General features: G+C 43.3%; 2 protein-coding genes across 2 annotated transcripts; one reads left to right on the forward strand and one right to left on the reverse strand.

Moving 5' to 3' along the window:
* Positions 1–3797: 3797 nt before the first annotated feature.
* LOC127294946 (cytochrome P450 714B3) lies at positions 3798–11071 on the forward strand. Its single transcript, XM_051324861.2, has 5 exons — positions 3798–4235; positions 8414–8640; positions 9448–9695; positions 9807–10152; positions 10347–11071. The coding sequence occupies exons 1-5, from the start codon at positions 3926–3928 to the stop codon at positions 10776–10778; spliced, it is 1563 nt and encodes a 520-aa protein (XP_051180821.1). The 5' UTR covers positions 3798–3925; the 3' UTR covers positions 10779–11071.
* A 237-nt stretch (positions 11072–11308) lies between these two features.
* Positions 11309–12679, reverse strand: LOC127294947 (protein transport protein yos1). Its single transcript, XM_051324863.2, has 2 exons — positions 12545–12679; positions 11309–11742 (listed from the first exon to the last, which is right to left on the reverse strand). Exon 2 carries the CDS (start codon positions 11738–11740, stop codon positions 11504–11506), a length of 237 nt encoding a protein of 78 aa, XP_051180823.1. The 5' UTR covers positions 11741–11742; positions 12545–12679; the 3' UTR covers positions 11309–11503.
* Positions 12680–26457: the final 13778 nt, after the last annotated feature.

The raw sequence follows: 26457 nt of genomic DNA on the forward strand, positions 1-26457 counted from the left end.
AGCCAGCGAGAGAGAGAGAGTATGGTCATGGAGGTGGAGGTGGCCATGGTGATGAAGGTGTTGCTGAGCCTATGCTGCGTGGGGGCGTGCTGCCTCGCGCTCTACCTCTACTACAACGTCTGGGTGGTGCCGCAGCGGCTCCTCACGGGGTTCAGGAGGCAGGGCATCGGCGGGACGCGCCCGTCCTTCCCTTACGGCAACCTCGCCGACATGAGAGAGGCCGTCGCCGCCGCAAAGTTGGCTCGCCAAGACGGCCGTGGCGGCGGAGGCATAGTCCACGACTACCGCCCAGCCGTGCTGCCCTTCTACGAGAAATGGAGAAAAGAGCACGGTATGTATCTATCTATGGCGTTCCGCATATTATATTAGCAGTGTCGTGTAGCATAGCATGCATGATCTCAAGTGTATGCTTTCTCCATATCCTCTGATTGGTGTGTGATCCTTGCTTTGCTCCATTCTTCTTGTTATAGTATTGTTCTATGGTCTCATTTTTCAATTGGTTTTTTTAACCTCTCCTCAGTTAGGAGAGAAGTTTGTCTTCTTATATATCTTCACCTCTCGTTGAGATAGAGATTATGTTATAGGATTGTTTTTAGCATGGGTTCAGTGTAGGCCATAAAATCTTTTTTATATTTTTTTAATACTAGTGTCTCGAATTTGAGAGCTGTTGACTCTCTGATTTTTTTTTCTTCGAAATGGGGATTGAAACCCCGGCTTCTGCATCATGATGATGCACACGGTCTTTTATTAAACATTTACGTGTACAAAATTATAACATCTCAGGCATCGCCTAGAGTTGATACACGAATCAACCAGCGAAATAAAACAAGAAAAGACAGACTACAATTCATAGTATCCGTCTATTGTGCCGCCAGCCAGCCTGGCACAAGATATCCTGAGCGACCATCTGGAGCCGTGTGCATCCAGTAGCCATAGCATCCCGCTGTCCCTCCGGTGACAGGAGAGCCCACAACTGGACCCAATGTACCACCATATGTATAACCTGCAAAAAGTTGAAAGAACTTTTTTTGTTAAAAATAATATCATTTCTCACCCTCCATATAGACCAACATAAGGCAGAAACCCCAATACGGATGAATGCCTTTGATTTTCTATCAACTCCATTTAGCCAATTACCAAACATATTCGTAATAGTGGTTGGAGGTGGGAGAGCGAAAGTAAAGTTAATCGTACGCCAAAGTATTCTAGCAAACGGGCAAGTGATGAACAGATGCTCAATAGTCTCCTGTTCACCACAAAAAACACACTTTGTGCAACCTTGCCATCTTCTTTTAGTTAAGTTGTCTTTAGTAAGTAAAACCTTATTACTCAAGAACCACATAAATATTTTTATCTTAAGGGGGATTTTAACTTTCCAAAGATATTTTCGTAAAAAGGGTGTATGGTCATTCATAAGATTCTCATACATAGATTTCACTGTAAACAAACCATTTGTTGTCAACGTCCAGACAAACCGATCATTCTCATCCGATAAATTAAACCTCATAAGCTTTCGGCATAATTGTAACCATAAATTCCATTTGTTCCCCACCAACAGCCTTCTGAAACCGATATTCAGAGGTGTTTGAGATAACACATGGGCTACCATTACATTCTTGTGATGCACAATATTATATAAAGAAGGATATTGTTGGGCTAATGGTATTTTACCTAACCAGGTGTCTTCCCAAAAACGGGTATTTGCTCCATTACCTACCTGGAAAAAACCTCGACTCAAAAAATCGTCCTTAACATTCATCAATCCCTTCCAAAAGGGAGAGTCTGTTGGTTTAGGTTGTACCTCAGATAAGGTCTTTTGTCTTAGATATTTATTTTGTAGCAACTCCTGCCACACTCCTTGTTCGTTAAGAAGTTTATAAAGCCATTTACTTAATAAACATCTATTTTTTAGTTCAAGGACCGCAATACCTAGACCCCCTTGATCTTTGGGTCGGCAGACGATATTCCACTTGGTAAGTCTATATTTTCTTTTGTTTTCCTCAGATTGCCAAAAAAATCTAGATCTATAAAAATCCAATCTTTTCCTAACCCCAACAGGTATCTCCAGAAAAGATAGCATGAACATAGGTAAGCTTGTTAAGACTGAATTGATTAAGACAAGTCTATCCCCATAGGACAATAGTTTGCCTTTCCAGCATCCCAATTTACTTTCAAATCGGGTCTCCACTGGGTACCAATCAGAATTTCGAAGCTAAATTGTCGACTCTCTGATACCATACAAAATTGTTGCACTAGCCAATTCAACCTAAAATCTGAAGTGATGAAAAGAGGCTATGCACCATATTTATATTCAACATATGTGTCGGTTTGAAAAGTAATTTGTACTTAGTAGGCCTCCTTTTCAAACGCATAGTGTATAATCAATATCTATAATAGGAAATGCATAGTGTATACAAATATACCTCCTAACGATTGCAATATAGTAAATTTATATTGTAGATGTTGATTTTTTTTTTCTAAATGTAAGAACTTGCCGAACTTTGACTTTAACAAACCTAGTACATGATGTAATTGTGAACTGAGAGAGCACATCATATGCACTTAGATGTTCATGGCAGTAGTACATACTTAGCCGAATTATTGACTCAAACAGAGAAAGAGGGAGAGAAGAGTTTACCACTTATTCTACTACTATGTACTACCGTCACCGAGTGCAATCTCAATCACTCTCAGGTCCCGGCAATTATGAGGTTCCAGATGAGCAATATTAAATTGTTTCCTTAAATACATCAGCATCTCATTCCAAAAATTGATGTATTACTAGATTTATAGGCAAACATAGCAACACTTATGACACTAAGTATTACTAGATTTGTCTTGAAATACAGTTTTCTAATCAACCAATTTGGCATCATATGTGTTGATACTTATTTCTATAAAGTTAGTCAAATTCAAATAAATTTGGTTTAGGATAAAGCTAGATACACACTTCTTCGTGGACAAAGGGAGTACTGTGTAGCAAGCCTATCAGCGCACATCAAGTCACATCATCGAAATGATACAGGGAAAGAATAAGAAAGTTCGAGGCGGAATCTTTCAGATTATCCGGGAGGAAGATGATGATACAGTGCCCGTACGCACGTAACAGTATAACGTCCCTCCCGACATATCACGTCAGGCGGATGAGCAGCCAACGTAGCTGCGCCCCAGACCGGGGTGGTCGTCGTACGTCCCGCCAGATAGGTACGCGCGAGACCACCTCTCCCTCGCTTCCCAACCAACGTGTGCCAGCTACAGCAACGCCAGCAGCGATGGACCGGGGCCCGGCCGGGTAGACGACGCCAGAGACGATTGGGATTGGACCGGCGGGGCCGTCGCGCGCGGTGGTGACCCGGCACGTCGCCGTCCCGCGCGGGAGAAAGCGTCACGCATCACCCGGCCGGCCGGCAGCTAGCGCGCCCGTGCGCGTGGGCGCGCAGGTCAATCACCCGCCGCCAGCCAGTGCGAGCGCGAGCTCGATCGCCACAGCGCGGTGGCGCGCGCGCGCTCTTGTCCGTGGTGACCGCGTGCGCGTGCGCGCGCGCGTGACGAGGAGATCGCTGGATGGGGACGGCGGGCGGTCTCGTCAGTCCGGCGCGCTCCCGTCCTGTTCCCGCACGTCTGATCCCCTTTTCGGTGGAGGTGGATGGCGCTGGGGCTCCTCGCCGCCGTCCTGTTCCCGCACGCACATGCGAGTGCGACGTCGCTTCTGAACTTCGTTTTTTGGGGAGCCGTTCTATTCGAAAGACGGCATTTGGACTCTACCACCTTTCCCCCATTTAATTCGCCCCATATAACACCACACTACCACCTAGCTAGCGAGCTAACTTCCTCTCTCACACACACACCCTCTCTCTCTGACACTCTCATAGACAGAAGTGCAGAGAGCAAGTTGTTATCTGCTAGCCAGCGAGAGAGAGAGAGTATGGTCATGGAGGTGGAGGTGGCCATGGTGATGAAGGTGTTGCTGAGCCTCTGCTGCGTGGGGGCGTGCTGCCTCGCGCTCTACCTCTACTACAACGTCTGGGTGGTGCCGCAGCGGCTCCTCGCGGGGTTCAGGAGGCAGGGCATCGGCGGGCCGCGCCCGTCCTTCCCTTACGGCAACCTCGCCGACATGAAAGAGGTCGTCGCCGCCGCGAAGTTGGCTCGCCAAGGCGGCCGTGGCGGCGGAGGCATAGTCCACGACTACCGCCCAGCCGTGCTGCCCTTCTACGAGAAATGGAGAAAAGAGCACGGTATGTATCTATCTATGGCGTTCCGCATATTATATTAGCAGTGTCGTGTAGCATAGCATGCATGATCTCAAGTGTATGCTTTCTCCATATCCTCTGATTGGTGTGTGATCGATCCTTGCTTTGCTCCATTCTTCTTGTTATAGTATTGTTCTATGGTCTCATTTTTCAATTGGTTTTTTAACCTTTCCTCAGTTAGGAGAGAAGTTTGTCTTCTTATATATCTTCACCTCTCGTTGAGATACAGATTATGTTATAGGATTGTTTTTAGCGTGGGTTCAGTGTAGGCCGTAAAATCTTTTTTTATATTTTTTAATACTAGGGTCTCGAATTTGAGAACTGTTGACTCTTTGATACCATACAAAATTGTTGCACTAGCCAATTCAACCTAAAATCTGAAGTGAAGAAAAGAGGCTATGCACCATATTTATATTCAACATATGTGTCGGTTTGAAAAGTAATTTGTACTTAGTAGGCCTCCTTTTCAAACGCATAGTGTATAATCAATATCTATAATAGGAAATGCATAGTGTATACAAATATACCTCCTAACGATTGCAATATAGTAAATTTATATTGTAGATGTTGATTTTTTTTTTCTAAATGTAAGAACTTGCCGAACTTTGACTTTAACAAACCTAGTACATGATGTAATTGTGAACTGAGAGAGCACATCATATGCACTTAGATGTTCATGGCAGTAGTACATACTTAGCCGAATTATTGACTCAAACAGAGAAAGAGGGAGAGAAGAGTTTACCACTTATTCTACTACTATGTACTACCGTCACCGAGTGCAATCTCAATCACTCTCAGGTCCCGGCAATTATGAGGTTCCAGATGAGCAATATTAAATTGTTTCCTTAAATACATCAGCATCTCATTCCAAAAATTGATGTAGATCTTAAGTTAATTCTAGCTGTAGCAACGTTTACAGGTGGTCTAAACTTGTGCTCATGTCCAACTCATGCTGCTCAATTTGCCATTTTCTGTTGATGCATGATACTGTTGGATAGCAAGATTACATATTAGGTGAGCTGGCCGCCATCACCTTGCACAATTTAACTGACCCTTGGACCCACCCCGGTACAGTAGTGTGATGTAACAGGAGAGGACACGTATGCCTACAAATAACAAATATTTAAGCCATTTTAATGGGTTCTAAATGCTTGTCTCAGTTTTAATCAAAATATATACTAAATATATCTAGATTTATTAAACCCATGACATTTTTTTAGGGTCAAAGAAAGTACTATTGCGGAAATCAACATTTAAACATGAGAGCATATGCTCCTGCTACACAAGAAAAACATTTGAAATGTCAAAACAATCTAATTTTTTATGTGTATATGTTGACATTATATGTGAGCACGCCATGTTTCGCGGAAAACTGACAGTTTTTGTGTCCTTCGTAAAAAAGACAAAGAAATGTCTCATGGAAAGTCTTTTTAAGCAATGAATTTATCTTTTTGCACACGACACGCAAAATGTCGATTTTCCGCGAAACAACTTTCTAAGCACATATGATGTCGAGATATACACGTCAATTTGTTGTTTAGAATTTTTAATATTTGTAACTACCCTTAAAAGACATTTCAATAACCGGAAGCATATGCTCGCTAGTGCCAAAAAGCCTCGTCCCTACTATTGATACTATTAATTAAAAAGAAGTAAACCCCACATTACTGTGTATAGAAAGCAGCAATAGGTCGATATGATGAATTGACACTATTCAGGAGGGCATATCGACATAGTTGTGCGCTAGGGTGCACTATGTGCAGCTCTGCTCCCCCAAGTAATCAGCCCACCTTTGGTGTATGCATGTAGGCATCCTAGCAGCTAATTATGGGAGTAGTAAAAAATACAGTCTACCTGTGGCTAATACTCTCTCAGTTTTCAATTCGTAATTTGAGTTGCTATTACAGCCAATATTGGCCGTAATATACTCTTATATTCCCTCTAATTCAAATTAATTGTCGCAATTTTAAATGAAATGTTGCGTTAATTTTGGATTAGTAGTACACCCTCTGGTCCTAAATATTTGCCGCAGACCTTAGATACATGTTAACCTATATTTTTCCTAATTCCGTGACAAGTATTTAGGGCCAGAGGTAGTATTATATTCCGTGAGAGAGTGTTATTAGATAGGACGCAAATAGGTCACTATTAGGATACCTACTATCCTCTTTAGTGCAAGAAAAAAATGATGTTATCATATAGTTAGATTTTTGTAACTAAAGAGGGTAGATGTACCCTAATAGTGGCCCACTTGTACCGTTTAATCGACGCCTAAATGTTAATCGCTAATAGTACATGTTAGAATTTTATGACATATATTTCCTCCATCCACAAATAAGTGTACATCTAGCTCTCATTTATAGGGAAATTTAGCTCATTATTACTAGATTTGTCTTGAAATACAGTTTTCTAATCTACCAATTCGACATTATATGTGTTGATGCTCATTTCTATAAAGTTAGTTAAATTCAAATAAAATTGGCTTAGGATAAAGCTAGATACATACTTCTTCCCGGACAAAGGGAGCACTGTGTAGCAAACCCATCAGCACACATACACACAAATTAAATCAAGTCACGTCGCAATTTGGAAATACAAGTCACATCGAAATGATACAGGGAAAGAATAAGAAAGTTCGAGGAGGCGGAATCTTTCAGATTATCCAGGAGCAGCATGATACAGTGCCCGTACGCACGTAACAGTATAACGTCCCTCCACGTCAGGCGGATGAGCAGCCAACGTAGCTGCGCCCCAGACCGGGGTGGTCGTCGTACGTCCCGCCAGATAGGTACGCGCGAGACCACCTCTCCCTCGCTTCCCAACCAACGTGTGCCAGCTACAGCAACGCCAGCAGCGGTGGACCGGGGCCCGGCCGGGTAGACGACGCCAGAGACGATTGGGATTGGACCGGCGGGGCCGTCGCGCGCGGTGGTGACCCGGCACGTCGCCGTCCCGCGCGGGAGAAAGCGTCACGCATCACCCGGCCGGCCGGCAGCTAGCGCGCCCGTGCGCGTGGGCGCGCAGGTCAATCACCCGCCGCCAGCCAGTGCGAGCGCGAGCTCGATCGCCACAGCGCGGTGGCGCGCGCGCGCTCTTGTCCGTGGTGACCGCGTGCGCGTGCGCGCGCGCGTGACGAGGAGATCGCTGGATGGGGACGGCGGGCGGTCTCGTCAGTCCGGCGCGCTCCCGTCCTGTTCCCGCACGTCTGATCCCCTTTTCGGTGGAGGTGGATGGCGCTGGGGCTCCTCGCCGCCGTGTCGGTTTCCGGTCGCTCCTTGCGCCTCTCCGGCCCGGCCACTTGCGGAGAGCCGATAGTGACCGCCGAGCCAATGGCGCCAGGCACAATCACCACATCCCCTTCCTTTATTGATTTTTGTACATGTTGATTCTGAATGCGTGATGGCCATGGTACTACCCGTACTCCGACGTGATGTTGATTTTGCTACACCTTGACGCTGCCTGGTGTGATGGCCATGTATTCTGGGACTAGTAGCTCTAATTGGTCCAACTTGCATTCCAGCATGATAACTAATCGAACTAAAACAGATAGCTTTCACACTACTAGTACTACCTCTGTACGGATTTAATCGAGGCATGGATGTAAAGCAAATGAACTAGCTGTGGTTCTAATCAAAGTCAATTAAATAAGAACGGAGGGAGCTTAGTATGGTTTTGGACCCCGTTACGGCTGCAAAAAACCTTGGTACTCATGAGGGGCTCGTGACCGAATCACTCGATTTAGCTCGACAACTTGAAAAATATAATTATGTTATTATATATCAAAAAGAATATTACCTTATATGTTGTAAACGATATTTATTCCTTCTAATCTGGATGAGACTAGATCAAGCAAATATGAAGGGTTAATTTGTTCCTTCTATATCTTAATTTGTTCCTTTTTACAAGCTAACTACATTGAATTTTATTATTTTTCTTAACCTGAAACTAGCTCAAGATGGTTACAACCTAAGTATGAACCAACCTTTACAGCTTCATCTTTAACTCGACTCAATATGAGCTCGCTCAAATTAAAAATTTGAGCTGAGCTGAGACAAGTCTAACTTGCTACAAATCGACCAATCTAACTACAAGTCTGCATGACGGAGATCCTATACCCGAACCGAGACTAACTAATTAACCTGCTCAACATGGGTCTACTGCAGGTCCAGTGTTCACTTACTCCATGGGCAACGTCGTGTTCCTTCACGTGAGCCGGCCGGACGTGGTCCGGGACATCAACCTCTGCGTCTCCCTGGACCTCGGCAAGAGCTCCTACCTCAAGGCCACGCACGAGCCCCTGTTTGGCCGGGGCATCCTCAAATCCAACGGCGAGGCATGGGCCCACCAGAGGAAGATCATTGCACCCGAGTTCTTCCTCGACAAGGTCAAGGTACCGTATCCGTATAATGAGATGTTGTCACACACAAGGTGAATTTAATAAAAAGAAATTTGCTAGTAGTAGTTCTAGGTCAACCGAGAATTAAGTTACAGCTCGGTCAACTCGATGATCGTTGAATTTAACATCATGATTTGTGCATCTGAGAATTGCATTTGGGATGCAATTGCAGCCAAAAAAAAATTCCAGTTGCATTTGATGTCACAGAGAATTAGAGGCGTTCAAAAAAAAGGCAAGCAAATACTGTTCGGATGTCGCTCCAACACGCAGCAATCAAATCACAAATGACACTGAGATGATATTCTCCCTCCCAGAATAAGCAAATACTAGTAATACTACTACTCTATATGATAGTGAGATCGATCCCTCCTCAAATTATTAGACATGGATTTCAGAGACAGCTCTCAAGGCCATGTGTGTGTAACCTTCTTAGGTTTCTGAAAGAAATTGTGTGGGTCTCTCAATGTTTCAGGGCGAAATACAGCTGTGGGTGCCACTTATCTTCCAACATAATTCAGAATGACAGTTCAACAAGACAGAGCCAAAACCTGCAGTATTTGATCCAGCTAGACAATGTGTCATCAGAGTTCTCACTAGGACCATGTCCAGCAGCAAAACCACAGCATTCTGATGATCCAGCTACATAATGTCCGATAAGATTCTAGTATTAATCAGGACCACTTTCAGTAATTAATTCTGCATTATTCTGAGCCAGTATGCAAGAGCAGCATACAGCTAGACAGACATGAAAACTTTTACTACATGCAACCTTACTCTTGATATTATTTTCACCATTCTCAGGGAATGATGGATCTGATGGTAGATTCCGCCCAAACACTGCTCGAGTCATGGGAAGAGAGGGTCGACAAAAATGGTGGGACTGTAGACATCAAGATTGACGATGACATAAGAGCCTACTCTGCAGATGTCATCTCCAGGACATGCTTTGGAAGCAGCTACATCAAAGGAAAGAAAATCTTTCTAAAGCTCAGAGAACTTCAGAAGGCCGTGTCCAGGCCCAATGCACTTGCTGAAATGACTGGCCTAAGGTTAGCACAAAAAATAACATCAACTGAGGATGTGGTTCATCCACAGACACATCAACTGAAAGTTCTATACTGACTCAAATGAGACATGAAATTTGAATGTAATGTCTGCAGGTTCTTTCCTACAAAGAAGAACAGGAAGGCATGGGAGCTTCACAAACAAGTGCACGAGCTGATACTAGAAATCGTGAAGGAAAGCGGAGAAGACAAGAACTTACTGCGCGCAATTCTTCACAGTGCAAGCAGCAGCAAGGTGGGCCTCGGCGAGGCAGAGAACTTTATAGTGGACAACTGCAAGAGCATATATTTTGCAGGATACGAGAGCACAGCTGTGACAGCTGCCTGGTGTCTAATGCTCCTTGGACTGCACCCAGAATGGCAGGACCGGGTGCGAGAAGAAGTAATGGAGGTCTGTGGGGGTCGTCCTGTAGACTCCCAATCACTTCAGAAAATGAAGAATGTATGTATGGTCCTCCTCTTCCTTTTCTCCATCTTCAGTACTATGCAGTTTCAGAAAATTAATCTTGCTAAAAAGAAGAATAGACTTCAAGATCACCTTTGAAAATATAAACATCAGTGAACTTTCTGTCATTTCCAGTCATTGAACTTGTTGTGATACCTCCCTGACTTCAAGATCACTTTTGAAAAATGCAGCTCACAATGGTAATTCAGGAAACTCTGCGGTTGTACCCAGCAGGTGCCTTTGTATCGAGGATGGCCCTTCAGGAGCTGAACCTGGGGGGTGTACACATACCAAAAGGTGTCAACATCTACATCCCTGTCTCCACAATGCACCTTGATACCAAGCTTTGGGGCATTGATGCCAAAGAGTTCAACCCGGCACGCTTCTCCGATGCTCGACCTCAGCTACACTCTTACTTACCATTTGGCGCTGGCGCTCGGACCTGCCTTGGCCAGGGGTTCGCTACAGCAGAGCTCAAGATACTGATATCTCTCATCATCTCCAAGTTTGCACTGAAGCTCTCGCCTCGCTATGAGCATTCTCCAACACTCAAACTCATTGTGGAGCCAGAGTTTGGTGTCGATCTCACCTTGACGAAAGTGCAAAGTGCCTGTAAACACTAAGAGGGGCATTGGGGTTTGGTTGTAATAATGTTAGTGCCCACGCTTTGTGATGGGAAGGGAATTGTAGTACAGTGAAAGCAGCTGGAGAAAAATGTACATATACAGGTCCATATTGTTCAGGTTTGATCTTTCTAGTGTGTATGTAAAGGTTCAGCTCAAATAGGCTGAATTAGAGGGGATGTGCCAGATGAGTGAATGTTTGAGTCAACATCTATATAAAAACAGTTGCAGTTGTTATGATGTGAATACCTAAATCAAAAGGCAACACTAATTGCAAAATTATAGTGCTGAAAGCATGTGAATATAAGAACACAGTTCTTTGCTGGGCACTAGTAAGGCAGCATACTTGCCTGATGGACCTCTCTAACTTGCAACACAAAATGGGCAATTGGATCATCATTCTTTTTGCATTGCTTGATCATCTCTATAATTGAGAAGCCCACAAAGAGTAAAGTACAAAAACAGTGCTAAAACACAAAGAAACGTATATGTAATCGACAAATATACCACAATGAATGAGTCAGAAGTAATTTAAGAGGGAGATACCACCAGGACATGCAATTTGACAGAAGTATGTCCATACATAATTTTGCAACAACAAAAGCAACAAGCCATATTCGAATCAGTATAAACATCCTTGCTGTAACTTTTGAACATGATTAGCTTTTACATAATGCTGGAACTGAAATCAGTTCAACCCCAGAGCAGAGACATGACAAAGAGTCTTAGCCTGAGACGACTTTGACAACAATGATAAGAATGTTAAGCGCTATCAAGGGCATCCGCAGAAACTGAGTGGCGTAGATGAGCCCAACGACCTGGCCCTTCAAAGACTTTGTTTGCCCATTTCCTGAAACTTCAGACATGCTCCAACCCCTGGGACCAAGAAAGCGGTCTTCATTCAGTATGGCCAAGGAATTCGCAAGAAGCAAAAAACCCTCCAGCAGCATCCACAAGCCCATCTCTGTAAATAAACAACACAACTCCGTTAGATGAAAAAAAATGCTATTTATGTGCCACCAGCCACCAGATCATCGTAACTGAACCAAAAGAGTAGTTTGTCTTGATGGATTCAACAGAGCAAAGTAACATCACCACGTGAAAACATAAACGTAACTGGACAGGGACATGCACTAAGACATATTTATGTACACAAACAAAAACAAGGAGCTCTTTTCATTCATAGTCGATTTGAGTAATTTATGTTGCTACTTGCTGGAATGATGTATCTCAAGTTTGACTCATGGCTATATCACTATCGATCCTATGGACAATTGCTACCCTCGGGGTGTGTTGCCTAGCTCTTCTTAACATATAAATCATGTAAGCACACAATACGGTAACTAGGCCAGCTCCTCTCACAATTAGCTATCATCGTTTTGAGCCAAGTCATCCATTTAAACAAATAAAGCATACCAATGTCTCCTCTCTGAAGATACTAATGAGCAAATAGTGATATATATTCATATAGACAACCTTTCTCCACACTACGAGATGCCAAATCACCCACCCATTAAATAAATAAATTACAGATCATATATTTTCAAAATCATCCATCCCAAGCAGCATCGAGTATATATATTTTAACGATCAATAGAAGTAGTTGATGTCTGAAAACAGGCCAAATTATAGCACACCAAATTAGGTATTGAATAGGTAATTTTACCCCTATTCTTCATTCATAGCACACAAAATAAGAGCTATTTTGGGATCCACACACAAAAGAACTGAGGAGAGTGAGAGCTAGGAGAGAGCAGGCACGGCACCTTCCTTGGAGATGAGGAGGACGGGAGAGGCTGGCGTCGACGGTGACCGGACTCCGGAGGAGAGGGTGGAGGTTCTGTGCAGTTGGACGCCGGCCGGAGGAGCTTCAACACAAGGACGAAGGCGAGCGGCGCAGACTCGAGGATCACAACGGACGGACGGAGCTTCAATACGAGGACGGGGGCGCTGCTCCGGCGAAGAGATCTGGGGAGGAGCCGGGGAACGGACGAAGAGGGGAGCCGTCTCTACTCCGCAAGCACTTTCTTCCTTTTTTTTTTCCCTTCAGGGAAAGGAAAACGAGGCGCAACTCTTCAGGCTTTCTTGACGGTGGCATGCTAGGCTTGCGGCCCAATAGGCCCAGGAAGACATGGAAAACAGATATTTTCAATTTCAAGTAGACAATACCTTTAATAAACCTTCTAAAACAAAAGGTGGAGTCTGGAGCTCGGCGTGTTGTCTTAATCGTGAGGCGCTAACACGTGGAAAGAGTTAGGGCATGTACAGTGGGGAGGCGCCAGGGATTAATTCCTGGCCGTTCCGCTCCTTTCCCGGCCGTTTTACCTGCCTCGAACGCATACTTAGGGCTTGTTTGGTACTAGAGTTTTAGTGGGAATTAGCGGGATAATCCGCTTCAAATTTCAAATCACCACTTATCCCCGATATATGTTTGGTGCTAAAGTATGAGCGAGTTTAATCCCCACTTATCCCCACTTTTTCCCAAATTTTAGTGCAATTTTTTCAATCCCCAATACTCTACCCCTATCTACTGGATTGGGGATGGGATTTTGTGGGGATTAGATGACAGCAGTGATTCACCCAATACTCAAGAGTATTATCCCCACTAATCCACACTAAAACACTAGTATCAAACAAAACCTTAAGAGGCTGACGCTAGGAAATCAGTACAAAAATTGGCCACCAAGCGATGGGCGCTTAAGTACATGCAGCAACTGATTACTTAAGCGTCAAGAAAGGAGGTTAGCGCTGTACATGCTCTATCACACTAAATATGGAGTCATGAATTTAAATAAAATGTATTTAGTAACCCGTGAGAAGTATTTATGATCAGAGGTACCGCCGGTTGAGTAGTTGTTTGGTTCAAACACGTCCATTTCAGATCACGGAAACGAGGCAATCCTTTATTTTTTTTATCAGAAACTCAACTCGGCTCCCGGATGCGTATGATTCCTCTACCATAAAAATATATTTTCAATTGTTAAAAAATTTTGACAAAAAATTTTACATGCACATCTCTATAATATATGTGTATTCGTCAAGTTTCACGAAAAAATGATATTTTTTGTAGTCTAAGAGAAAAAGAGAAAAATTATCTTGTGACAAGTCTTTGTTTCAGCACCGAATTTTGTCTTTTTTACACACGTCATATGACATGTCGATTTGTCATGAAACGACTTTGTGAGCGCGTAGCACATGAAAATGTACGTGCGAAATTTTTGTTTCATTTTTTTTGATATTTTGAAATGTGTCTAACATGTATTTCAAAATAAAGGGACATCACTCCCTTTTTTTATGGGATACACAAAGAACTAGCTCGCCTAATATTGCTATATACACAAGAAAACAAGATAGTTGGCGGAAGGTAACTTTCAGGTTAGAGTGGAGCCCTGCGACCCTCGAACTTGCCATGAATCTAGCCAAATTCCAGCGAACCCGTCCAAATCTCGGCGAATCGTGCTTAAAATCTAGTATCCATCCCTCAAGCCCTATTGGAAGCTGGCGAAGAGCGTCCACGCGCGAGAAGCGGACAACCAACCTTGGCGTCATGGCCTCGCGCATGATGCGAGTGTTGTGGGAGGCATGTGACTGTTATCATCGGCGCGGGCTCGCATTATTGTTGTGGACAGGTCGACACACATGATTCGTGTCGGTGGGACGGGGGTTGCTGGCGGGGCGATGGGAAGGGAAGCTGCCGACCACTCATCTTTGTGACGATGATCATATAAAGAGGGAAAATATATAAACGGTTCACCCATTAATATGTGGGTCCATCTGATAGAAAATTTTGTTATATGTGTTCTTTAGAAGCATGCTTCCTAGTGAAAAACATCTTACAATACATGAAAATGACTTTTATGGTGGAAAATTTTACAGGATCTGCTAGAGTTGCTCTAATACATTCGGGTGTAGATTCTTATCTGTCTTAACCTTTGCGCAAACTTAAACCCATGGATGCCCGGTGCAAAACTTTCCTCTTCTTCAAATGTTAGATTGGCATTTGAGCAACATAGACATGTGAATCGCTATGTCAATGTTGTTGAAGGAGGCCAACGTGATTGGCGCATGCCTTTAAGGGGCCGAAAGAAGAAGAAAGTTTTGTAATGGGCCATTGCTGTGTTTAAGTTTGTTGTGGGCCCGTTGTTTGCGTGACACTCTTAAAACATTTCATGTCAAACAATTAGCCATATTCTCCATTGACAGTTTTCGCAACACCATCGATTGTTGAATTTCTACATCATACTTTGAAATACGGAGTACTAATAAGTAGTCGGTGATGTTTGCGGTCAAGCAGTTGACTACGAATAACGATACGGTCCTACTATTAGAGCATGTTGAATAGTCTAGTAAACGTTATAAGATATATTGTTATATCATCTGAAGCTAACCAAATATGAACGATAGCTATGTAGAAAAATGTGCTATTTTACTAGTAGATGGCCCACTTGTTTCTCTCACGAAGTGTCTCTCAGGACGTCCTGGAGATGTCTAGTGCATGAGATGCACTTACATTCTCTCTCATCTAACTAAATAAAAAAATATTTTTTCGATAAAGAGAATATATATTAATATCGAGAGATTCCAATTACACCTAGTCTCTGCAACAACACAATACTTTAATGGTTGTACCGATGCACACAACCAAATAAATAAATAAATAAGAAACTAAAAACCTTGCTACTATATTCTAACCCTAGCAGTAACAATGCATCCACTGCCAAGACAACACCTGAAGTCCAGGCTCTCCGAAAATGACGCCTCCAAGAAGGAAACAATGCACACTCGTCGTCGCCCGACCCAAAGATTTCAGGTTTTCACCCTGAAGATAGTCATCGCTCTCAAAACAACGCCTTCAACAAGGTCATTGTGAGGTACAACCAACTAAGGCTAGACCTTGGATTTTCACCCTGAAAGGTAAGACTCTAAACTTCACATGTGATGCCGCCCCCACTTGCATACTGCTGCTGCGAAACCCAGAACACCAAGCAAGTCCCTCAACAACACACGGACTCGAACCTCCATTGCTAGTCCTCCAATCCAGCATGCACGATATTTCCCGCCTCTGATTCACCATGGACCCACTCCGGCCAGATCTAGACGGGCATGCCTCAGGCAATTCTTCATCTTCACACAATAGAGACTCTAGGACCGCCACCATTATTCAGGTCGGGCCCCAATGCCACCGACCATCCTAGGCCGACCGAGGCAAAGCGGCGACACCAAGCGAATGTGCAACCCCTAGCAGCCGGTCGACCATCCACCGGCGGCAACCAGGATGGGCATGCCTTCCACGCCCATCGACGGTTTCCATGCCTCCCCAACTCACCGCCGGGACTCGGTGACAGATCGTTAGACCCACCACCTCATCCTCAGGCCGACCATCTCCAGCGAAGAAGAGGGCCACCTCCGCCATCAAATCCAGGGTTGTTGCCCAGGTGTCCTCATGCCGCGGGAGAAGTCCAGGAGCGCCACCTCGCACCGACGAGAAGCGGGGAGATGCAGAAGGTGATGCGGCACAGATCGAGGACCTGGCCGCCGCCTATTGGCCACTGCCACCAGCCACCGCCATCGTGCCGTCGCCAGCGTCAAGGAGGGTGACAAGGGATTAACTTATCAATGCCTACGTATTGTAGACTAGGGTTTAGTTGGAAGTAGAGGGCAAGTAGATCTCGAAGGTTTCAGCCGAAAAGTACTCGACGATTAAGAAACTAGGGTTATGTTGACCATGGATTCGATCCTCTCTTTGTCCCTCAACTCCCCCTTATATAGGAGGCGGAGCCGAGGATACCGTGTTACACAAGATTACAGATTCTGGGAGACTTTCTGAGTTCAACCCGTAAAATTACAAGTCTCTGTATTTCCTAATACAACTCTAACTTTCCTTAATGCTAACTGGGCTTCCGAACTTCATATTCTTCGACTCGTGGGCCTTCAGTAAACCCCGGATACCATCTTTGGCAGGCCCATTGGGGATGCCTATGTCAGTAGCCCCCGAGATTTTACTTGAATCGAAGAGTCAGGGAAAATCTCCAACTTTATAATCATCCAACAACTTTGTCAAGCCATCACATATCTTTAGATACACAGTTATATATTGTACAGGGATAATGGTAATTGGGGCTAGTTCATCTGACGGATCAGGTACTAGTTAACTGCTCTAGTGGCAATCCGCAAAAACCTACTTCAAGATCACGTCCCTAGACATGATCTCGGGGTACTGGTGTTAACTCGACAGGTGCCGCTTAAGGTCTTCCCATCTGTCGAGTCCCAGTCATGTTTTATCGGGTACCTAACGCGTCCGTTAGGATTTTTCTTCGTATCTTTTGATACGGAAAAAAGTAGCAAACCGACGTCAGAGACGGTGCCACGCCGCTCAGAACGGATCTGGGGTCTTACCTTCGCAAAGTTTTGCGGCATTCAGAGATTATTCGCGACTTAGGCGCTCTGAGAATATATTGTCGAGTGCTTTTTCGCCTGCTGGAATAGCACATTTTATTGAGTGAACGGATGGCTTATCTTGCCTTCCCGATGGGAGTATATGAAAAGTTATTTGTATAACTCGAAATATGCTCACTATACTCTTCATAATTTCATCAGGCACGCGAACAGCGTTCCCGATGGGAGTAGCCCCCGAGTGATGCGGGCTAAGCCCGAGGGTGCGCCCAATCTTCACGGTTTGACCCGGGTGAGTGTGATTGCGGAGGGGGGGTTCGCGGGGAAGTGGATGAACGCGAAGAACACGATACAAACACACACACACACAATCGGTTTGTCCTCGTTGGCCCGAACCACCAACTCGATAGAAGTTGCAGGAAAAGACCTTTCGGTAGAAGTCCCGCAAAAAGATTGACGTATCGAAATCCTATAGATATAGAAGGGTGAAAAGACCAAATCGATAGAAGTGCAAGCAAAAGACCCAAAAGGTAGAAGTGCAAGCAAAAGACCAATCTTGGTAGAAGTCACCAAAGAGATACAATAGGATTCGATCGGAGCCTGGGTGGTACAATAGAAATTAATCTAAGGTGGGGGTTTCCCAAATCCACAAAGGGATAATAGAGGCATAAGCCAATTCATCTAAACATCATCTCTCCCTCATGAAGGTGGGGGTAGGTTCCTATTTATAAATAAGGGGCTGAAGGGGTAAGTTACAAGCCAAAGTGGGCTGAGATCTGGCTGAGGTTCGATGGGGCGGAAGTTCCGGCCGTCCTGGGCGGAAGTTCCGGTCCTGGGCGGAAGTTCCGGTCCTGGGGGGGCGGAAGTTCCGGCCATCAGGGGCGGAAGTTCTGGCCTGGAGCGTCCAGCTCCTCTTTCTCCTTCTCTTCCATGCTTCTGTGACATCGGCCTTGCGTTCTCGGGTCTCCACGACATCCCCTCTTCCCTCCGTACTTGTCGTCGAGTTCCTATCATCAAGACATGACGGAGTATGAAGTAGTATATCGCTCCACATAAGCGATTGTAGGCACACATAAAGGAGAAGATTCACCTTTGCGTGTCGTCTTGGCGATAAAGCATATGATGCGGTGAAGACCGAAGGTCGGGCTGCATCATCTCCCCCCACTTGAAAAAGAGTCGTCCTCGACGATAGCTCTTCATGAACTTGTATAGGAGGTAGATGACAACCACGCTTGAATCTCGCTTCGCTTGTCAAGAGCCCTATGAATAGCACAAGAAAAGCCAAACAACACTCAAAGCATAGCCAATGTTCCACGGGTTTAGTAAGAGAGCGTAAGTAGAAGGATGTCACCTTAGCATAATGTCGGTGTGCTCTCATTGAGAGATCTTATGTAGTAGATGTATGGGGTTGAACCCATTCGTTGACGCTCATTCTCAAGTCACGTTTACCTTCACACAACAAAGACCAAGCAAAGTATGTTTGTGTGTGATATTGGAGCACATCATCGATGACATGTCCTTTCATGTTCACAACACCGTTAGCACAACACAAATTTATCAAGAATAATGCATGTGCAAGGTCAGTGTGTAAGAAATCCATATGAACATCTTCCAAATGTGGGAACACAAAAACTCCAAATTGTGAGACGACCATGGTGTCCATCTCATGTAGACACTCATGTGCATTGTTGCACTCAAGGCATCGGAAAGAGAAATTGTTCAACATCCTTGAAGCAATAAGTGGAGAGTTTGGCAAAAACACATACGGAAGAGTGTCCAAAATATCATCAATATGTGTGCACACAAACCATTGGAAAGAGAAATTGGTCCTCATATTTGGTGCAACGCACAACATATCTTCCAAAAAGTTCACCAAGAAAACATTTGCACAACCGTGCGTGCCAACAAACCAAATGAAAGAGCAATTGGTCAACTTGTTTGAGGCAACACCAACGGTAAGAATCACATCATCATGCTTGCAAAGGAACCACAAGAAAGAGAAATTGTTCGGCATGTTCAATGCAAAGCATGGGAAAGGTATTAGAGCCGGGTTCGATCTTGAACTTACTTGTATTATGCTCTCAAGAGCTCGTTTGATCAACTCGTGCTCAATCGAGTTTGACATTGGCATTCTTGTACCTACACACACAATAGACAAAGCAAACAACGTGTGTACATGGTATATGAACACATCATCCATCATGATGGTCCATCTCTTTTGCACATCACCATTAGCGTTAAGAAAAGCATCATAATAGATATGGTGAATATGCGGGGTAAACACATGAACATGCTCATCATGGATATAGGCAAAGTCTCCAAAATTTGAGAGAGCTATGGGGGCAATCTCATTTACAAGCATATTAACATTATGGCAAACCAAGCATTGGAAAGAGCAAGTGTTCAACATTTTGGTTGCATTAATGGGAGAGTATTGCAAACATTTAGAGAAAAACATGTTTAACATTGTATCATTGTTCTCAACAAACCTATGGAAAGAGCAATTGTTCGGCAAGGTTGTCACAACCCAAGCATTATCATCATCATTTTCATTGCAAGCAATACATGGGAAAGAGCAATTGTTCAACATATTGCAAGCAATAGGAGAGAAAGTGAAACTCTCATAGCATGGCATGGTGATATTATCATAAGCAACTAATTCCACATGATCAACAATAGTGGTATCACAAGTATCACAAGGGAATGTGAAAGAAGCATATGTCATAGCAATAGGATCATCCAACTCATGCAAGAACTCACAAATCATCATGTCCACTAGTGGGATCATGGCATCATCAACACCTATGTTGTTACCTTTGTAGTCCGACTCATTTGAAGTAGGTGTTGTGGAAGAGGTAGGCTCCATGTGGCCTCCATGTTCATCTTCAATCAAGCATGGTGTGATAGCATCATCTTCATGCACCATGTACATCTTCTCCATGATCGGGAACTCGTCATCCATGGTACCTAATGAGACACAAGGAAACACACTAGAGGTAGAGGGTAAGTTGTTAGAATTCGAAATGGCCTCACATGACCTATCAACTACCACTCTCATCTCACTCGGTGTATCACTCATATCCTCAATGTGGAGGCACTCAAGCTCATGTATAGTGGATTCACTCATCTCACATATAGTGGAGTCTATCATCTCACATATAGTGGAGTTGCTCATCTCACATATAGTGGAGTCGCTCATCTCACATATAGTGGAGTCCCTCATCTCCATGGCAATGACGTCGTCGATGTCCGAGCAACCTAGCAAAGAGGAAGACAACACAAGAGGAGTAGAGGTTAATGTGTTAGAAATCAAAGCGTCCTCACTCAACTCATGTGGTGTGTCACTCTTGCTCTCAAGGTGTTTGAAGTAGGATTTGCACTCGGCTTTATCTTGGAGGGTCATGTTGGCTATTTGATCATCTAAGTTGGCAAAGTAGGCTCTCATCTCGGCTTGTTCTTGTGGTGTCATTTTGGGTGGCTCTCACTAGGAAGGGTGTATGTATGGTGGAAAGAGAACTACCAAAAGGTCAAAACTAGCAACAAAATCGAGAAAATGGTTCGAGTTAGAGAATAACCGATATGTACTCACACACACACTCAAAGCACACGCAAAAGGCTAAGAACTCTATATGGTGGTAGGTGAGAAAGTGGATAGCAAACGAAAAGAACCAAAGAAAATGTCTATTGTCAAATGTGGGTAAGATCCAAAGTCAAATGTCAAAAGCGGTGATCTATGTCAAGGAAACACGGAAACACACACAAGGAAGAACAATGGGGTTAGCGCGACCAAGGAAGTGAGCGAGTAACAAGGATGGTCCTAACGAAGACTATTAGCTCGGTGTCGCGCCAACACAAGAGAGACCGTAGCTTGGTTGCATATGAGGGAAGCAACTAGATTTGCACAAATGCCACTCTTCTCTTTTCTCTCTTAGTGCTTACAAGCTTTGCACTCCTTTGTATCGGTGTACACACACTCTTTTTCTATTTCTATTTCTTTTTCTCTTTTTTTCACTTTTTTTCTATGCTTAGAAGCTTTCTTTTTCTCTATGTATATGTCACACTTTTTCTTATTTTGTGTATCTTTCTCACCGAGCGTGCTTCGGAGCTTTGCTCAACACAACGCACACACACACCCTCTCACGGTCGTGACACTTGTGCAATGCTTCACAACACTCGGAAAGCCACTCTCAATGGGATAGGTACACAAAGAAAGAAACGGGGCTACAAGGGGTGAGGCAAGTTATACCTATTGATGTTAGGCGGTGTCAAGTGATAACCCACAAGTATAGGGGATCGCAGCGGTCTTCGCGGGAAGTAAAACCCAAATTTATTGATTCGACACAAGGGGAGGTAAAGAATACTTATAAGCCTTAACAACTGAGTTGTCAATTCAGCTGCACCTGGAAAAGCACTAGTAACAGGGGTGATGTGAAAGCAGCAGTAATATGAGAGCAGTAGTAACAGTAACACAACAGCAGTAGCAGTAATATGAGAGCAATGGCACCAGAAGATAGTTGATACTACTTCCAGTGACATGTAGAACGAGTATATGATGATGAGAGATGGACCGGGGTTCCCAGCTATCTTCACTAGTGGTAACTCTCCAATAACAAGTGAGAAGTGTTGGGTGAACAAATTACAGTTGGGCAATTGATAGGATTGATAAAGCATTAAGAAAGAACATCAATTCATTAATCATGTAGGCATGTTTTCCATATATAGTCGTACGTGCTCGCAATGAGAAACTTGCACAACATCTATTGTCCTACCAGCCGGTGGCAGCCGGGCCTCAAGGGAAACTACTGGATATTAAGGTACTCCTTTTAATAGAGCACCGGAGCAAAGCATTAACACTCCGTGAAAACATGTGTCCCTCACATCACCGCCATCCCCTCCGGTTGTCCCGATTTCTGTCACTTCGGGGCCTTTGGTTCCGGACAGTGACATGTGCATACAACTTGTAGATACAATCTAAGCAATAAGTATAAAGCTTAAATCTAAGATCATGCCACTCGGGCCCTAGTGACAAGCATTAAGAATAACAAGATTGCAGCAACAATAACTTCACAAACTTTATAGATAGACTAATCATAATGTATCATCCATCGGATCCCAACAAACACAACACCGATTACATCAGATGAATCTCAATCATGTAAGGCAGCTCATGAGATCATTGTATTGAAGTACATGGGGGAGAGAATACCAACTAGCTACAGCTAGAACCCGTAGTTCATGGGGGAACTACTCACGGAGCATGATGGAGGCGATGGCGTTGATGGAGATGGCTTCCGGGGGCACTTCCCCGTCCCGGCAGGGTGCCGGAACAGAGACTTCTGTCCCCCGAATTGGAGTTTCACGATGGCGGCGGCGCCCCAGTAACTTTTCTGGAGTTTCGTCAATTGGTACGGTGTTTTTAGGTCGAAAGGGATTTTATAGGCGAAGAGGCGGCGCAGGGGGGCACCTGGGGGCGCCTCACCCTAGGCTGGCGCGGGCCCAGGCTTGGCCGCGCCGCCATAGGGTGTGGTGGCCCTCTGGCCCCTCTCCGACTCTTCTTCGGTGTTCTGGAGCCTTCCGGGAAAAATAGAAGGTTTGGCGTTGATTTCGTCCAATTCCGAGAATATTGCCCGAACAGCCTTTCTGGAACCAAAAACAGCAGAAAACAGGAACTGGCACTGTGGCATCTTGTTAATAGGTTAGTTCCGGAAAACGCATAAAAACATTATAAAGTGCAAGCAAAACATGTAAGTATTGTCATAAAACAAGCATGGAAAGACAGAAATTATGGATACGTCGGGGACGTATCAGCATCCCCAAGCTTAGTTCCTGCTCGTCCCGAGCAGGTAAACGATAAAAAGAATAATTTCTGTAGTGACATGCTACTTACATAACCTTGATCATACTATTACAAAGCATATGAAATGAATGAAGTGACTCAAGTCAATGATCTATAGTTGCTAACAAGTAGATAACATATAGCAAAACTTTTCATGAATAGTACTTTCAAGACAAGCATCAAAAGTCTTGCATAAGAGTTAACTCATAAAGCAATATATTCAAAGTAAAGGCATCGAAGCAACACAAAGGAAGATATAAGTTTCAGCGATTGCCTTCAACTTTCAACATGCATATCTCATGGATATTGTCAACATAAAGTGATATGATGAATGCAAATATGCAAGTATGTAAGAATCAATGCACAGTTGACACAAGTGTTTGCTTCTAAGATGGAAGGGAGTAGGTAAACTGACTCAACATAAAGTAAAAGAAAGGCCCTTCGCAGAGGGAAGCATTGATTGCTATATTTGTGCTAGAGCTTTGGTTTTGAAAACATATAGAGAGCATAAAAAGTAAAATTTTGAGAGGTGTTTGTTGTTGTCAACGAATGGTAATGGGTACACTAACTACCTCGCCAACCGGACTTTCAAGAGCGGCTCCCATGAATTATTGCATATTTATGTGGCACTCCTTCCAACCTTTCTTAAACAAACCATGGCTAACCGAATCCTCGGGTGCCTGCCAACAATCTCATACCATGAAGGAGTGCCTTTTTATTTTAGTTTTATTATGATGACACTCCTCCCCACCTTTGCTTTCTCAAGCCATGGCTAACCGAATCCTTCGGGTGCCGCCCAACAATCACATACCATGGAGGAGTGTCTATATAGTTTGATTAATTTGGGACTGGGAATCCCATTGCCAGCTCTTTTTGCAAAATTATTGGATAAGCGGATGTGCCACTAGTCCATATGAGAGTCCGTCAAAAGTAAATGACAAGGTTGAAAGCTAAACACCACATACTTCCTCATGAGCTATAAAACATAAACACAAATTGAGAAGCATTTTGAATTGTTTAAAGTTAGCACTCAAGCAATTTACTTTGGAATGGCAGGAAATACCACATAGTAGGTAGGTATGGTGGACACAAATGGCATAGGTTTTGGCTCAAGGTTTTTGGATGCACGAGAAGTATTCTCTCTCAGTACAAGGCTTTGGCTAGCAAGGTTGTTTGAAGCAAACACAAGTATGAACTGGTACAGCAAAACTTACATAAGAACATATTGCAAGCATTATAATACTCTACACTGTCTTCCTTGTTGCTCAAACACTTTTACCAGAAAATATCTAGACCTTAAGAGAGATCAATTATGCAAACCAATTTTAACAAGCTTTACGGTAGTTCTCCACTAATAGGTTTAAACTACATGCAAAAACTTATGATCTACTTGAGAGCTCAAAACAATTGCCAAGTGTCAAATTATCCAATACATATGAGGCATTTTCTTCTTCCAACCAAACAATAAGTATTGTAGCTTCCAACTTTTATCATTGAACATTGAAAGTAAAACGAAGAACAAGTGTTCATCGTGTCTCTCTCCCAAACAAGGATTGCTAGGATCCGAATTTATTCAAACACAAACAAACGAAAATAAAAGCACACAGACGCTCCAAGTAAAGCACATATGATGTGACCGAATAAAAATATAGTTTCAGGGGAGGAACCTGATAAGTTGATGAAGAAGGGGATGCCTTGGGCATCCCCAAGCTTAGACGCTTGAGTCTTCTTGAAATATGCAGGGATGAACCACGGGGGCATCCCCAAGCTTAGACTTTTCACTCTTCTTGATCATATATCATCCTCCTCTCTTGACCCTTGAAAACTTCCTTCACACCAAATTTCTCATAAACTTCATTAGAGGGGTTAGTACTCAAAAAATTTGAATCCACCTTGGTCCTGTAGTGACACATTGCAAGAACTCAATAAAACATTAGCTACAGCTCTCCACGTCTAGAAAGCCTTGCTTAAAGTCCACAAGAGACAATGCAAAAAACAGAGACAGAATCTGCCAAAACAGAACAGCCAGTAAAGACGAATTTTAAATAAATACTTCCGTTGCTCAAATCAGAAAACTCAAAACTAATGAAAGTTGCGTACATATCTGAGGAACACGCACGTAAATTGGCATATTTTTCTGAGTTACCTACAGAGAAAACAGCCCAGATTCGTGACAGATAGAAATCTGTTTCTGCGCAGAAATCCAAATCTAGTATCAACCTTCGATTAGAGGCTTCACTTGGCACAACAAAACACAAAACTAAGATAAGGAGAGGTTGCTACAGTAGTAAACAACTTCCAAGACACAAATATAAAACAAAGTACTGTAGCAAAATAACACATGGGTTATCTCCCAAGAAGTTCTTTTCTTTATAGCCATTAAGATGGGATCAGCAGTTTTAATGATGCACTCGCAAGAAATAGTATTTGAAGCAAAAGAGAGCATCAAGAGGCAAATTCAAAACACATTTAAGCCTAACATGCTTCCTATGCAAAGGAATCTTGTACACAAATAAATTCATGAAGAACAAAGTAACAAGCATAGGAAGATAAAACAAGAGTAACCTCAAAATTTTAAGCATATAGAGAGGTGTTTTAGTACCATGCAAATTTCTACAACCATATTTTCCTCTCTCATAATAATTTTCAGTAGCTTCATGAACAAACTCAACAATATAACTATCACATGCAGCATACTTCTCATGATTTCCAAACACATAATTTTTATCAAGTTCAAGAATAGTGGAATCCAAACTTCCAAACTCACTTTTATCAATAATATAACATGATGATTGATCAATCTCAAGAGATATGGGGCTCATAGAATAAGTCAAGAACTCCCCAATCCCATTTTCATTAGTAGTACAATTAATATTATCAAGTAACATAGGACCATCATCTAGAGCTTTATCATAAACATTTGCCAAGCAAAATTCTTTAGTACCATGCATTTCGACATCAGGCACAAACAAAGCATTATCATAAGATTTATCAAAGTAGCATGGATTATCATAAATAACAGTAGCATAATTATTCTCACAAGTTTTACTCATAGGGAATATTTCAAGAGAATCCACAGGAACATAACATTCAACCTCTTTCGGTAAGCATGGAGGACAATCAAATAGTGTAAGAGATAAAGAGTTACTCTCATTAGAAGGTTGGCATGGGTAGCTAATCCATTCTTCCCCCTTTTGTTCGTCGCTCTCCTCTTCTTTTTCATCCAATGAGCTTTCAGGTTCATCAACTTCCTCCTCTTTTTCATCCAATGAGCTTTCAGGTTCATCAGTTTCTTCTTCCACCGGTTCCTGCAAATTGTGAGTGCATTCTTGTGCATTAATGTGTCTCTCTTTATAATCAAGGATATAAGGATTCCTACTGTAGCATTCTATGCAAGAATTAAGGATAGTAGAGACATAATCTTTAAGGTCCTTACAAATAGCACAAGTT

Source organism: Lolium perenne, chromosome 4 (assembly GCF_019359855.2).
Source record: "Lolium perenne isolate Kyuss_39 chromosome 4, Kyuss_2.0, whole genome shotgun sequence".
Taxonomy (NCBI): domain Eukaryota; kingdom Viridiplantae; phylum Streptophyta; class Magnoliopsida; order Poales; family Poaceae; genus Lolium; species Lolium perenne.